The 15772-nt window shown below is 41.1% G+C and overlaps 1 protein-coding gene across 1 annotated transcript; it reads left to right on the top strand.

Moving 5' to 3' along the window:
* The first annotated feature begins 5160 nt into the window (after window positions 1-5160).
* On the top strand, window positions 5161-13512 carry Nrsn1 (neurensin 1). Its single transcript, XM_042684366.1, is given in 3 exon segments — window positions 5161-5217; window positions 5219-5350; window positions 13114-13512. Coding segments are annotated over 3 exon segments (588 nt in total).
* Window positions 13513-15772: the final 2260 nt, after the last annotated feature.

Genomic DNA, 15772 nt, shown 5'->3' with positions numbered 1-15772 from the left:
CTTCTTTTTACAAACTATAAATCTGACTAGCCACTGACAGAGGATATGAAAAGAAAAAGATCATAAGAAAGGATCATGATCTCTATGGCTGTACCATAAAAATAAAGTATCTCTGAAGTGATCCAGTGGTAGAAACACATTTCAAGGTTTAAGATCATGCTGATATAATTTCATAATGCTGGATTTAAAAGTGGCAAAGCTGTTAACAGGCTTTCATGCCTTCTGGCCTCCACTAGTATCTGATAGTGAACTGACATTTTGGTTTTGTTTTGGATAAGTGGTCTAAATGGCCTGTGTGCCTATACTTTGTCTCTGGTAGCACTAGCCTTGTGGAAAACTGACTCTAATGGGACCTTAACTTTCATTAGCTCAGAATTATTTTGAGGAAGGGAAAATAAATATAAAAATGGGGTGCTTTTCAAAGAGAATAAATAGAACAAGGCTTATGCCTGGTCCCACAACTGACTCACACCCAGAGCCATGGGAAAACACTCATCCTTTCTGTGCCTCAATTTGCTGCCTCTCTTCTCTCAAGAAGACCATGAAGACTAATATAATACCTGTGATGTGCTCAGCGTTTCCTGAGATTTACTTCTGTTTTCATGCTATTAGCATTTTTTAAAGGAAAATGAAACTCAATGGCATGTATTAGACTGAAATAATTTCAAATTCCCAGCAACTTGATAGTACAGCATACTGGTGCACACAATGATCACAATAACACATATATGAGGTCATTTGCTTAATCAAGGATTTATTCCAGGGATTCTCAGCAGATTCTCCTCTACTGTGAATGTGTCTTTCTGTTCCACCCATTGCTTCCATAGCCTGTAGCCAAGAGTCCATGAAGCTGCACCGTGTCCCACTCACTTTCGTAACCATCACTGATCTCACAAGTATCTGGTACATAATTAACACTTTAAAACATGCATAATAAGGAGGCATGAACCAGAAGGATGACTCAGGCCATCTCCATGTCAAGCCATGTGAGACACTGTGCAAAAAGGCTTCAGAATACTGGTGACTCAAGTGGTGCACAGGATAGAAAATGCCCCTCCCTCATCATGTGCCTCCTACACAGTCTATCACATGTTTGTCCTGTCAAGACATAAAACAATAAACCAAATGTAGATGATCAATAGTAACAGGTGCTGTGCAGAGAAAACAAAATGGACATGGACTAGTCAGTGGTGGAACATATATTTAGATTTTGTAGGTCTAGAGTTTTCACTATAACAGGTACTATTTTAAGACTCATATTCATCCTAGAAGTTATTCTCTTTTAGAAGTGATATCTTTGAAAAGATGTATAGATCTTCTTAAATGCTCAGGATTACTATTTTAGGCCACATCCGTAACACAGAAGAAATAGATGTAACTAATAATATTCAAACATTCAGTCTATTTAGTAGCAATCACCAACCTAATTAGAGGCTTAATTTCTCCTTCACCTTAAGACTCTGAATTAAGTAAGAATTCATATTTGAATTAAGTAGGAATTTGGGGCTGACAGTCTAGGAGGAGGTAGGAAATCAATAATCTCAGTTGTGTAGTCCAACAAAAAAGTTATTGACTTCATCTGTGAACTGGTAGTCAAAATACCCTAGAAAACTACATCTGGAAGGAGTTAGAGGTCAACAAAGCCCAAGAACCTTACTGTAACATCAATGAAATCACAGCCCAGAGAAGCTAATGAGCTTGCTTAAGATTTCATGAGTAGCAGGTTGCAGATGAGAAATAAGGATTGACATTGATGTTCAACTCTGTATGGTTAGCACAAGACAGACAGAGCTTTGTGCTCTTAAAGAATAAAGTAAAGCTCACCAAGATTTGTCTTCTGGAATGTTTCCAACATCACTAAAAATCCGTTCCAACTTGCAATACAAGCTCAGGTTCAGAAACATTTCTTTAAAGGCACCTTCCATCTTTTGTGGTTTTACCTATATTGTTTTTAGAATAGTTTAGAAACCAAGCCTCTAGTATGCCAGAAACCAATGTGTCACGTGGTTTTGCTTATTGTGCATCAGAGCTCAGATCTCAGAAAGAGGTTTAGCCTCCAAGGAGAATTGTTGCTATGAGGGACTTTACTTATTATTGTATTCCTGGGTTTCATTCATTTTTTTGAGTGCTTTACAGGAAATCTGAAAAAAAAATATATCTACATGAGTTGGTTATGAGTATACAAGTGCATGATTCAGTTTACACTCCTTATGTGCTGTCTTCGCCCTGACTCACAGTGTAACCTTTAGCAAGATGATTACTCTGTGCCTCAGTTTCCTCAATGACAAAGCCAAGTTAGTAATAGTGTCCCTAGTAATAGGCTGTTGCTAATTATCCTCATTGCATAAAGCACTCAATAGAAAGTACTGATGGGAAAATACAAACATCACCTAACATTCTTCTGATCCATCAGACCTGCTGCTTGGATCAAAGTACATTCTAAAACCTTGACTTGTTATGAAATAATATCTTTCTCAATGTTCAAAAGGGAGTTTTTGTTTTTGCTTTTAGAAGTTACATCTTTGCCCCGTAGCAGTTTTTCTGAATGACTTCTTTAGATGCAGCTGAGCCTGAAACCAAAAGGCAGTTCAGGCACTAAGTGAAATGCTAGCCAACAGGCAGAAAGATGAGGCAGATTGCCCTCCAATATTACCTTATTTGGACTGGGATTGTGGCTCAAGTGGGTAGAGCACCTGCCTAGCAAATTAAGGCTCAAAAGTTCAAAACCAGCCAGGGGCCAGTGGCTCATGCCTGTAATCTTAGCTACTCAGGAGGCTGAGATCTGAAGATTGCAGTTCAAAACAAAGTATTTATAAGGTACAGCGTGATTTTTTTGTTGCTTTGTATGTCCCTCCCCCACGGTTTTCACTGTATTTGATGTTGGTATAATTTGGGGAGCAGAAGGGAAAAAACAACTTGCTTAAATAGGAATACAGGTTGACCCATTGCAACAACGAGATGTACTTTACAATTTAGGTGGGGGAAGGGGAGGGAATGTAGTTGTAGAGATGAGAGGGATGGGATGGTAAAGAGAAAACAAAGGAGGAGGCAACAATGCTTGATAAGAAATGTACTCATTACCTGATGCTCATGTGATTGTAACCCCTCTGAACAGTATTTTCACAATAAAAAACATATTAACAAAAAAAGACAGGGCTGGGAACACCAGTGGTAGAGCACTTGCCTTGCATGCATGAGGCCCTGGGTTCGATTCCCCAGCACCACATAAGCAAAAAGAAAAAAAGCCCGAAGTGGCACTGTGGCTCAAGTGGTAGAGCGCTAGCCTTGAGCTGAAGAGCTGAGGGACAGTGCCCAGGCCCAGAGTTCAAGCCCCACAGCCAGACCCCTCCCCCCCCCAAAAAAAAAGACAGGCAGGCAGGAACATCCCTGAGACTCTTATGTCCAATAAACCACTCAAAAAACTGGAAGTGCAGGGGCTGGGAAGGTGGCTCAGTGGTAGAGCGCTAGCCTTGAGCTGAAGAGCTGAGGGACAGTGCCCAGGCCCAGAGTTCAGGCCCCATGACTGGACCCAAAAAAAAAAAAACTGGAAGTGGTGCTGTGGCTCAAGTGGTAGAGCCTTGAACTGAAGAGCTGAGGGACAGCTCCCAGGCCCAGAGTTCAAGCCCCATGACCGAAAAAAAAAAAAACACCTCAAAACTTTTTTGTATACTTTTTCTAAAATCAAGGCTGCCTTTCCCAAGTAATCTGACTACTTTATTTAGCTAAACCTTTTGTGTTTACGAAAGCATACAAGATGTTCTTATGGGCTTACTTATTACCTATGAGTAAAAATAATGCTGAATATACCTAGCTTGCTCCATGATTCTACTCAATCAAACTAACTGGATACTTAGGTATTTGATATAACTATAGATTGCCACTTTTTCCAAAACACATTACTAGCTAGTTCATTGACAAGTAATTGAAATTTTTTAATATATCTCTGTTAGGTAGGGTTAAGTTTCTCTGAGAAAACGTTTCTCAATGAGAAAATAACTTTCATATTGTCCTTCATCTTGGTGTGTGAAATTATATACAGAAAATAATCTAGAGAATCATTAAAAACTGCCAAGTATTTTTTATACGCAGATACACATTTACCTGCTAACACAAAGATCATAAAATAGCCAGGCACTGGTTGACTCAAGCAATAGAGCACTAGCAAAAACCTTCAGGTACAGTGTCCAGGACCAGAAAGAATTCCCTTGCTGACCAAAATTACTGTCCTTAAGTTATTCCCTCTTGTTGTTTCCTACAATGAATTATTAACTAATCAGTATGAATGCCCTTCTCCAAGAGCATCAATTGTATCAAATCAAAATTATGTTTCCATCTCAAAAAGCTAGAGCTCTAAGAAGCCTGCCCATGATAGGCTGAATTCTCTCAATCCTTGCTTACAGGAAACAATTCCTAGAAAATAATGGATCTACTTTCTATATTATACTCTAGCCACTATGTGGACAGATGCATCTGCCAATAATGACTGAAATAGGTGGTGGTAGAGTTACTGAAGTATAAATTATTGGTCCAGCCATTTGTGATTAATAAAGCATGAAACCTAAGTGGCTCAGCAGCTTTGTAATAAAGCTTCTGTGTGACTTGACAATCAGTTAAAATGTTAGCAGAAGATATATGAGATCTGAAGGCTGACTTCCAAACTCCTTAGAGTAACACCATGTGTATTCCACAAGGAAACTTTTTTGAAAATCTGAAAGAACGATCCAAGACAAATTTCAGCTGTAGCCTATGGGGATGCCTGCCTAATTCATTAACACATATAATGTAAAAACTACTGAGTTCTAAGAGATTAAAGACTTCTGGGGGCAAGGCAGTCAAAATCTCTTTATTGACATTTCTCCTGTGTATCCTCCCCACATCTTTGCATAATTTAAGGAAGCCACCTGTGCCTCTGTGACTTTTTTCCCCCCTTTATGGAAAGTCATTTGTGTTTGAGTATTGAGTGTGATTTGTATTCAACAGGAAGAGGGACAGCAAGTAAGGAAGACAGAGCATTAGAATAATCCCTTTCCTTAAGTAAAACACATATGCAAATAGTCTGACATACCTCAATCTATCTTCTCACCTTTCACGTGTCTTTGGGTCCTGAGGCCAGAACTCATGGGGCTGAACCATGTGGATGTTGTCATTCCAGCTGGGAAGATGAGTTCTTGCAGCAACATCTGTGGGTCCAAGCAAGCACAAGCTGCCACGGAAGGCGGGGTACCAGCGCTATGGAGTGCGGTCCTACCTGCACCAGTTTTATGAAGACTGTACAGCCTCCATCTGGGAGTATGAGGATGATTTTCAGATCCAGAGATCACCTAACAGGTGGAGCTCAGTATTCTGGAAGGTAAGGAAAGATCCTATGCTTAACTCAGCCAACGTAAACAAATATCAAGTGTGGTAAAGACTACTACTAGAGAGAGCAGAGGGGTACAATACTCGGTGCATCACTCCTAGTAGCACTAAATGAATTTTTTTCCTCCTGTGGGAAAAGAGAATCTAAAGCTTGAGCCAAAGGAAGCTTCTAAGCATAATTGTTGATGAGCAGGTTAAACACTGAGTAGGCATAATTGCCTAAGAAGGCAAAATATTATATTCTCTAAGCATTTCTTAAAGGCTTGGTGTAGGTATTTGACAAATGGCAACAATAAAAGAAATTATAACTAGCTACACAAAAGTCTGAGATCTGAGGATCACGGTTCAAAGCTAGCCAGAGCAGGAAAGTCCACGAGACTCTTATCTTCAATTAATTCCCAGAAAACTGAAAGTGGCACTGTGGCTCAAAGTGGTAGAGCACTAACGTTGAGTGAAAAAGATCAGGGACAGTGCCTTAGGCCCCACATTCAAGCCCCATAACGAACCATAAAAAAAAGAAGGAAGGCGGCTGGGAAGGTGGCTCAGTGGTAGAGCACTCGCTTTGCATGCGTGAGGCCTTGGGTTCGATTCCTCAGCACCACATAAGCAGAAAAAAAAGCCGAAGTGGCACTGTGGCTCAAGTGGTAGAGCACTAGCTTTGAGCTGAAGAGCTGAGGGACAGCGCCCACGCCCAGAACTCAGGCCCTATGACCGGACGCCCCCCCCCCAAAAAAAAGAAGAAGGAAGGAAGGAAGGAAGGAGAGAGGGAATGAGGGAGGGATGGAGGGAAGAAAGGAAGGAATAGAAAAGAAATTTTATATTTAGAGTTAATGCTGAGACATGGTAAGGTAATCAGAACACTAGCTCTGCCTCTACCATATTTATGAACATGAGACCCTCTGTGGACCCTCATTAGAAAATGCATGGAATCTTTCAAGTAGTATTTGTTGAGTACTGACTATATGTCAAAAGGACTTGAAGCACAGAAGATGAAAGTGGTACACAGGGGAGGAAAATATCCATGACCTCATGGAGCTTCCAGTCTACCTTGGCAATCAATCATAACCTTTCCTAGAATAGTAGCAGATAGTGACAAGTGCCATGAGAAGAAATCAGGATAAGAGAACAGAGAGTGATCGAGACTGGGATTTAGACATGTGTGAGATGAAATCTGAGCAGCTACCAGAATGAGCTGAGGAAGTAGACAATGAATTAAGTTGACTAAATGTCACTCCAGGCTGGGAAAAATACCAGGTCTGAAAGGTCTGAAGTGGGGACCAGAGATTCAGTGGCCAGAGCCACTAGTTTACAGATGTTATCTCTACTAAAGGAATGAACCAACTACTCTTGGATTACTCCTGGGGAGTACTAGTGAACTAAGTCCAATGGATTTTATGGAGTACTTTGAGCCAATATAGAAAAAGATACCAGTTCTGTGTCTATAATGTTCTATTATGAGCTTTCTTAAATTCGTTTTCTTTTATTTCAAATTGCTTCTGTACATGGTTTGAGTTATGGGTGTCCTCTTTCCCTTCTATTATAGTAATGTGGAACGCTCACTGGGGCCTGTGCTCACAGAGTCGTAGGCAGGACTCTGACTTTGAGCTCTAACTGAGCAGTAGCCCAAGGTAGAGGTTCCATGAGAAAAGAGATTTGAATCAAATGGGTCTGGATTAGAGTCTTTACTCTGTCACTTGCACCCATGTAACATCTATCTCACACTGCTATTTCCACAAATGTTTGTCTACTCTACACTAAACTACCTAGTAAATTCTATTTAAAAAATCACTTTTCTCACCTCTGAATAAGAACTGTGAACTGAAGTGCACAGTCAAATAAAGCAAGTAGATATGTATATAGATAGTTGCAATACAAGTACTCCAAAAACTTCCTCAAAGTAGTCATGGTATTTACTGGGAGCACAGGGCTTGGGGGACTGACGTATGATTCTCTCCATCAAATAAAGCATCCCCACAAAGAGCACTGTATACAGGAAAACACAGGGCATCCCATTAGGAAGATATGCATAGCAAAATCTGAGTGGTCAGAGGATTGGTTGGAATAAGTGAATGCAGGTTTGGGGAGAGAGGGTCAAAGATGAACTGGAAATCCATACAAAAGCCAAGTCAAAGAACTCTGAAAGTTAGTTATGTAATAGAAATTTCTTCAAAGACTCTTAGCTTGAGTACAGGAAGGGAACAAGATTTTAAAAATTAAAGTTTTTTTTGGGGGGAAAGACCTTAGAGTCCTATTTCAATTTTTTTTGTTTTTTGAATAATCTGGTTTTCAGGAGTCTTTGAGACATTCGATATATCATTCTATTCCCTCTCCAAAATATGATCTGGTCTCAGGACAGTCATCCAGGCTAGCTTGGAGATTTTCAAGTCACTAGGAAAAAAATAAGAGTTAAAACTATTCTCAGCTGGATGCTAGTTCTGTAATCCTAGCAACTCAGGAGGCTGAGATCTGAGGATCATGGTTCAAAACCAGCCCAGGCAGGATAGTCTATAAGACTCGTATCTCTAGTAAACTACAGTAAAAACAGAAGTGGAGGTGAGGCTCTGAGCAAAAATGCTCAGAAAAAAGAGCCCAGACCCCAAGTTCAAACCCCGGGACACACTGTCTGCCCCTCCTCCCTCCCTCCCTCTCTCTCTCTCCCACTCTCTCTCTCTCTCTCTCTCTCTCTCACACACACACACACACACACACACACACACACACACACACACACAAATTCTCATATTCACATATTAAATGAGATGTGGCGGTCAACAGGGGAACCCTGGGAACACTAGTAAGCTGTGCAAAATGAGAGACAGGTAGAGATTCAAATAGGAGAGCATTGTGTCAGAGATAACCATAAGAGAAAGGCTCAAAAAAGCACAGGTGTGTAATATTAATAACAGTGGAATATTCATAAGAGATACAGAAAGGAAATCACATTGGCTTTGATGATTAGGCTATTAGTGATTAGGCTATTAGAAACTATTGAGAGGACAGTTTAAGGAAATAGCGGCAGACTAAGCTTGGCTGTCAAGGATAGGAACAGCCCCAAATGATGAGACACAGGGCACTCAAATAGCTTATGAAAATGGAAGAAATTTAAAGTGTTTCTCTGCTGAATAGGAGTCTGGAAAGTAGAAGAGCTGATGGAATATACCACTATCCAGGTAGGTGGGGGGAGGAGGGAGGTGTTAGGAAAATGGTGAAGTTAGGCTTAGGAAAGCACCTAGACCACACTGAGACATTGGTTCTTGCTCTGGGAGGCTTAGTGTCTAGCTCAAACAAGGAGGGAATGAGAAGTTCTGCCATTGCTGCCAGGAAATGTCACTATTCAAAGCTCAGAGCTTAAAGAAATCAGCAGCAGCTCTTTAGATTGTTGTAGGAGCAAACATCCCGTCTTCATCGCGTATGCACTTCCCTGAATAACCTCCACCCCAGCTGGTTGCGTTCACATCTAGCTCCATCCAGCATTTCCTCCACAGGCTGTTCTTCCCTGCCTTGCTGGGTCTCGCTTCCAATAGTCATTACTGCTTCCTCTCTGCCAGAACAGCTGCGCCGCTACTGCTGCTGGCTTTGCCTATTGGCATAAACTGCATTTTCAGACCTCATCAGCTCACCGAGGAACAACCAAGAGAGGATGTTGATCAAAATAACAACAGTATCTGGCAGAATTTCTGGAACTCAAGACCTCTTCTTTATGCAGTCCTCCTACCCAAGGACAGGGACTGGGTTTTCATACACCCTCTCCTCAGCCAAGACAGACATGAGAAGTTGCCACTCAAACACTGCCCTTGCTGCTGCTTTGAGGTTTGCTACCACCTGGCCAGATCCTTCCCTCTCACTATTGGGGCTGACCTCCCTTCAATCTAAGGCTACTCTACTGGGCGGGCTGGGCTGGGCAGGGATGAGGGTCAAAAACCATCCCAACAGCATTCTATCTCCTTATTTGCCCCCATAGACCTTTAAATGACCCCTTTATTGCTCTTTTTTTTTTTCCTTTTTGTCTATGGTGGGTCTTGAACTTGGCCTGGGTGCTGTACCTCAGCTCTTCAGCTCAAGGCAAGCACTCTACCACTTGAGCCACAGTGCCAATTCTGTTTTTCTGTGTTTTATTGGAGATAAGAATCTGACAGAGTTTCCTGCCTGGGCTGACTTTGAACCGTGATCCTCAGATCTCAGCCTCCTGAATAGCTAGGATTACAGATGTAAGCCACAGGCACCCAGTCCCTTTATTGCTTCCCCCCGGCCCCTCTGTCCATTTAAAAGAACCCTCTTTCTCTAAGATCATGAACGTTAGCTAAAAACTGTGCTCAGAGACAATCTGTTGGATACTGGATGGAATTCCCACCCCACCCCACCCCTCACCCAATTTTTATTCTTTCCAGTACCCCGACATGGTACCAGGAATTATTAAGCAGAGGTGTTCCAATTGCCCTCCTCATCCTCATGACACCCCCCAGGAAGAAGCAGCCTCCTCTTGATGCCTTCCTTAGTCCTTTAGGCCTGCTCCCCCCAAACTCTCCCTGAAGATCTTACAGGTTTCGACTTTTTCTGTGGGCTCAGCTCTTGGAGGGCCTCATGAGACACACCGATGACATCCTCGGAATCCTGAGGCTCAGCTATCCTTTACTGAGTCCCCCTCCTTTTCTAATACTTCAGCGGAAATAGGAGGAGACTGCTCCCTGTGGCCAACTATTTTCCATTTCTGAAAGTGAGCAAGAGGAGTTCTACCATCTGCGACCCATGGTTTGCCTTTTAGCTTCCAAGTAATTCTCCAAAAGTGGATTTTGTCTAATGTACTGCTCAGTGGAGGAGCAGACTATACTGAGAATCAAACACCTGGCTCCATGTTCAGCAATCTGGTGGGCAGGAAATATTTTATCAGATGTCAAGCTGGCATAGGAGCTAGGAGGAGCCAAGGCAGAAACAAAGACAGGAGTCCTGGCCTCAGGGCTCAGATAGATACATTTTTGCTGCCCTCCCTCAACTTTTGAGAATTAGTGCCAATTCCTGAGGCAGGAGGTAATTTAGTGACATGGGAAGCAGATCTCCATGGATATTTACATTCATTTAGTTTGTGAATTCAGAAGCATCCACTGTGAGTCATTTTTTGAAGAATTATAAACAATAGTCTCTGAAGGTACATTTATTTGCCACTATTTTTGGAGAAATGTGGCAAGCAATCCAAATGTTTTATTTTGCAACTTGATGTCTTCCTGTAGTACCTTCATCTTATGTAGAATATCTTCTCTCCTTCAGGAAACAGCATATTGAATTTTCACTTATGCATTTCTTTTATAATAGTAAGTCAAAGCAAAGTTGTCCATAAAAATTAAGAGTTAATTTGGAATTAAAGTTAAGAGAAAATAACAGGGAGTAGATACGTAAAATAGTAATGGGTGAAGTATAATGGACTTAATAAACTCCTGGGGAGTCTCACAGATTTGTATTAAACCCAGTCATACCACCTGCTAATTACTGGAACTTAAAATACATGCTTGGGGCCGGAGGGAAGGGTGCTGCTACTAGTGTTGGAAGTCAGGGAGTGGGCCTGCCTGTCCGTTAGCTTTTTTGCTCAAAGTTAGCGCTTTATCATTTGAACTTTGCCCTCGATTGCAGGATTTTTTTTCTGGTTTAATTGGAGATAAGAGTTTCTTGGACTTTTCTACCCAGGCTGGCTTTGAACCTAAACACTCAGAATTCAGCCCCCTAAGTAGCTAGGATTACAGGAAATACATTGGTTTTGTTTTGTTTTTTGACTCTCAGAGACCCCATTTCTAGAAGATGAGATGGAAATTAAAATATTGACTTCTCTTAAGATGTACGCTGAGGTGAAATAAAGACATAATGTACACTATGCCTACAACACAACAGATGTTCAGTAATGCTATTTTTTCTCCTCCCCTTGCTAAGGTAATGGATTTAAGGGTGTTTTCTTTCTATTAGCCAAACTTCTTTTATTACTGTATTATCTCTAAATTGTAATGAATAAGTACATATACTTTAAATATTCAAGGTTAAATGATTTCATATATTTGGTTCTTTTTCTAGCTTTGTGATTGTAACTAAATGTAATTAGGAACAGTAGGAAATGAAAGAGTTTTGTTCAAAAGATGAATAGCTGCTTCTTATTCCAAATACAGAGCAATTGTTTTAACACTGTTACCAACATAGCCTAGTAATTTTATAAGGGGCATATTTCCAAATAATAATAATAATAATAACAGGTACTTATCATAATGAATTATTTAGCCAAATTCAAGGACCTGTCTTTATGCATAGTCTGAGTTGGTACTGTTACCTTTTTTTTTTATTTTATAGATGAGGGAAATAATGATGAAAGCATGGAAGTAATTTTCCTTCTGTGAAGCACATATGAAGTGACAGTCCTGGATCCCAGGACTGAATGTGATCATGCCAGATGTGTTCACACCATCCACCAAACAGTCACACACTTCCTCACTGTGCTGCATTTTAGTGGAACCTGACATAATACAGTTTAATTTCCATCCTCCTCTCGTAACATGTGTTAGTGCCTGCACCATGAGTTACTGTAACATGTGTTAGTGCAGCTTGAATAAGTACATGTGGTTTGGGGTCTGCTGTAGGCCACCCATCTTCCTCTTGGTGGGGCTTCTGTGTCCTTAGCCTGACAACACTGGCAATTATGGTTCCTTGCTTGTTTACTTGGAAAGGGATAGATAGTGTACGGGCTGTCAATATTTTCCAGCTGAAAACCACCAGGAAACTATATGCATTATCTATCTATGTATGTATGCATTCTGGGCTTATTACTCATTGCAGGAAGAGGTAAAGCCAACATTAAAATCCAGTAACAGTAAAAAAAAAAAAAAACAGGTGGGTGCTGGTGGCTCACAACTGTAATCCTAGCTACTCAGGGGGCTGAGATTTGAGGATTGCAGTTCAAAACTAGTCAATTAACCAACAGAAGGACAGAAGAGCTGTAGCTCAAGTGGTTGAGTTCTAGCCTTGAGTGAAAGTACCTAGGCTCTGAGTTCAAGACCCAAGATTGGTACACAGAAAGAGACACACACACAAAGAGAGAAAACAAATTGTAGGATGTGGGCTTTGGTTGGGAGATTTGAGGAAAGGTTCATTATGGATTACCAAGGACAGTTCTGTGATGAAATATTTTATAAATTTTTCTCAATAAAGAAGGCAGACCAGAGTGAGATTAAGCTACAAAAGATTAAGAAGTAACAGCTACTCAATTGCAAGGAAAGTGGTTGTTTAGTATTTTGTGGCTTGCATAATGACCTTGCTTTGGTCTGTGCAAAAACAAAATTACCAAGTGGCCTTGGCTTGTCTCACTCCATGATGGTCACAGAAGAACTTGTCTGAGTTGCTCTTCTGTGAGATTCTGCCCAACAGAAGAACAACAACCTGGTCTCCCTGTGAGTTTGTAACTAGCAACTAACAATACCCAGGCTCTGGGGTTAGAATCAGGCCAGTTCCTGCTTTTCTTTCCTAACACACCAAATGAGACCACATGAGCCAAAGCTCATTTTGTCAACTGCAAAGCAGTGCTGCAATTTCTTGTTGGCATTAAAACCCAAAAGGTCTTCCTTTGACCTTTTACTTTTGAGCAGAAAATTAAGACTATTTTCATGCAGATTTGGATTGATGATATTCCCTTCTGTCAAGAAAGAAAACAAGTCAGGCCCTGATGGCTCAAGGGGAAACCGAAGCTCTTGCTTATTCTCTTTTGTTTCTCTTGTTGCCTTTCTTTAGGTCGGACTCATCTCAGGCACAGTCTTCGTGATTCTTGGATTGACTGTTCTGGCTGTAGGCTTTCTGGTTCCTCCAAAAATCGAAGCATTTGGTGAAGCTGATTTTGTGGTGGTCGACACGCAGGCCGTGCACTTTAACAGTGCCCTTGACATGTGCAAGCTGGCAGGAGCTATCCTCTTCTGCATTGGCGGCATGTCCATGGCCGGGTGCCTGCTCATGTCAGTATTTGCCAAAAGCTACTCTAAAGAAGAAAAATTCCTTCAGCAAAAGTTTAAAGAACGAATCGCAGATATCAAAGCTCATGCCCAACCCGTTACTAAAGCTCCAGGCCCAGGAGAAACAAAGATTCCAGTTACTTTGTCCAGGGTTCAAAATGTCCAACCTCTATCAGTAACCTGAAATTTCTCCCAACTCATTTATTCTTCCCTTCTCTGATCTGCACACACAATTCAAAGGAGTGGCCAGTCTCTGAGGTGACAAGGATTTGACATTGATCAGCTTGAGCATCCACGGATGGCTGGGAGCAGCTTAGTGCATAAGCTCACACAAGCTTAGTTCCGGTAACTCTGGTGGTGGCTAATGCCCCACATCAACCTGTCCACTGGCATCAAGCTGCTTCAAGTGGGTGCTGTGTCCCCACTGGAAACCCCTCTGGAGCTCCTTTTTCAGACATTGTGACATTGTGTTGTTTTCTGTGTCATTTGAAAGTGCAGAACAGTTTAGACCAGTCTACCAATGGTTAACGTGGTCCATTTTCTCTTCTAACATTGGTTTTTCGAATCCTTCCTGCGTGGTGCTGTCATCCATTCCCATCTCACTATGTATAAGATATTGTCATGTGTGTATCAAAAGATGGTGTTCCCTGATATTGATCCAGACTTCAGTCTTTTAACTGTATCTTACCATAACATTCCTGAGGTTGCATACAACATTATCAACGTCCCACAAAAATCATTTTCTTTTCTCTAGTTTTTCTTTGCACTTAAAAAAGATAAAATGGCCAATTTTAGACTCTTGGTAAAAAAAAAAAATCAATGTTTGGAGTATATATTGATGCAGTATCCAAAAGCATTGAGCTAGAAGCCAAGAGATTTACATTTCTATTAGGAATAAGCTGTGTCACTTTGCAGAAATCATTTAGCTTCTCAGGACTCAGTTTCCCCCTCTGCCTAATGGGGGTCTGAGGACCTTCCATGATCAGATATTAGAGATTCTTTTCCAGCCGTGTGTCCTCAAATCCTTTCTGCAAGGATATTTATATGACTTTCAACATGGTGACTTTTTTAGGATTAGGTTCCAAAAGTCACCAAGTCAGCAGGCTTCACACTACCTACCCTTAAATGCCTAACCTCAGCAGTATGCATAGTGCTGTCCTATTTTATAAGGACAAAAAGTAAGCCATCCACAGATAAGAAAGCCCTGGGTAGATATTAACCTTATAGGTTAATATCTCAAATAAGATGTTTTATTCACCAATAAGATGTTTCTCTCCTTGCACTTTTATTTAATCTGTAAGTTTAAATTAGACTGAGGAAAAAGAAAATAAAAGAAGTGATGACCTTGGTATTTTCTCAGAACTTGTGCCATCTTGAAGTCTTGTCTCATTTTTATTATTGTTTTCTCTTCCTTCCCTGGATAAATAAAATATGTGAATGAGCCGAACCTGAATTGCATTGTCATTCCTTCTTCAATGTGGCTCTTTTCTCTCCAACATGATTTCCCATTCGAGACTGAATAAGCTCTGATATTTCCCTGGCTGAATGGACAAATAAATGAAGCAATTAGTGCTCTTTGTGTATTGTGTTTATTTTGCTCCATCTGAGGTCATACATAGGACAAATCAGCACCCTCAGCAGGGATCACTGGACATATTATGGAAGTATCGTTCGAGCATCCTCAGGTTCTCTACCTTCCATTGGAAATGCCATTTAATTTTTATTCTTTGAGGCTTTGTGTGAGCCCCCACGCATCTGTGCTAGGCAGCACCCTTTGAAGTTTTCCATGCTTGTTTCTGTCCTGTGTGTGGATGAGAATGAGACTTGATTTTTAAAAGCTTCCAGAATGAAAGCTAATGGCTAGTGGGGCTTGGGAACATTTAGGCACAGTAATGAAAGTGGCCATTCTACCAAAAGGCCTAAAAGAAGCCAAGATGGATACATTGGAGATGAATTCTGAATGAGCTTTTCAGAATGCCCAGTCCATAATCTTCTGCTCAGGCTTTGTGGGAGTGGGTACCAGTAAGCCCCTTCCTCCCACACACATCAGGGATGAGAGTGGTTATTCCAGCAAAACAGAGGAAGGAGGCTGAAGGGTATTAGAAACTTGCTTGATCTCCTGATATTCAGGCTATGTGCAATCAGAGGGTAGGAATAAATAGACAGAAGGTATTTTTAGCTGTGGATGCATTAAGCACATATCAGTTGTATATCAAAGTAAGGTGGGCTCAGACCCTGGTCCCCATTTAACTGGTTGTGCTAAAGTGGTTGCAGTTCTTCTCTGCAGTAATTTCTGAGAAGAGAAATTGGTACCATTTACCTATAGCTGAGGAGGAGAGAGGTAGGAGAGGAGAGGCTGAGACTACAGTTAAGAGTATCTAATATATGAGTTCTAGGCTGGAGATCTTGTAAGCATGTGCACCTGGAGTTGATAGGAACCTGAA

Source organism: Dipodomys spectabilis, unplaced genomic scaffold (assembly GCF_019054845.1).
Source record: "Dipodomys spectabilis isolate Male_0828 unplaced genomic scaffold, ASM1905484v1 ptg000085l, whole genome shotgun sequence".
In the NCBI taxonomy this organism is placed as follows: Eukaryota; Metazoa; Chordata; class Mammalia; order Rodentia; family Heteromyidae; genus Dipodomys; species Dipodomys spectabilis.
This window is presented reverse-complemented; position numbering and strand designations above follow the sequence as displayed.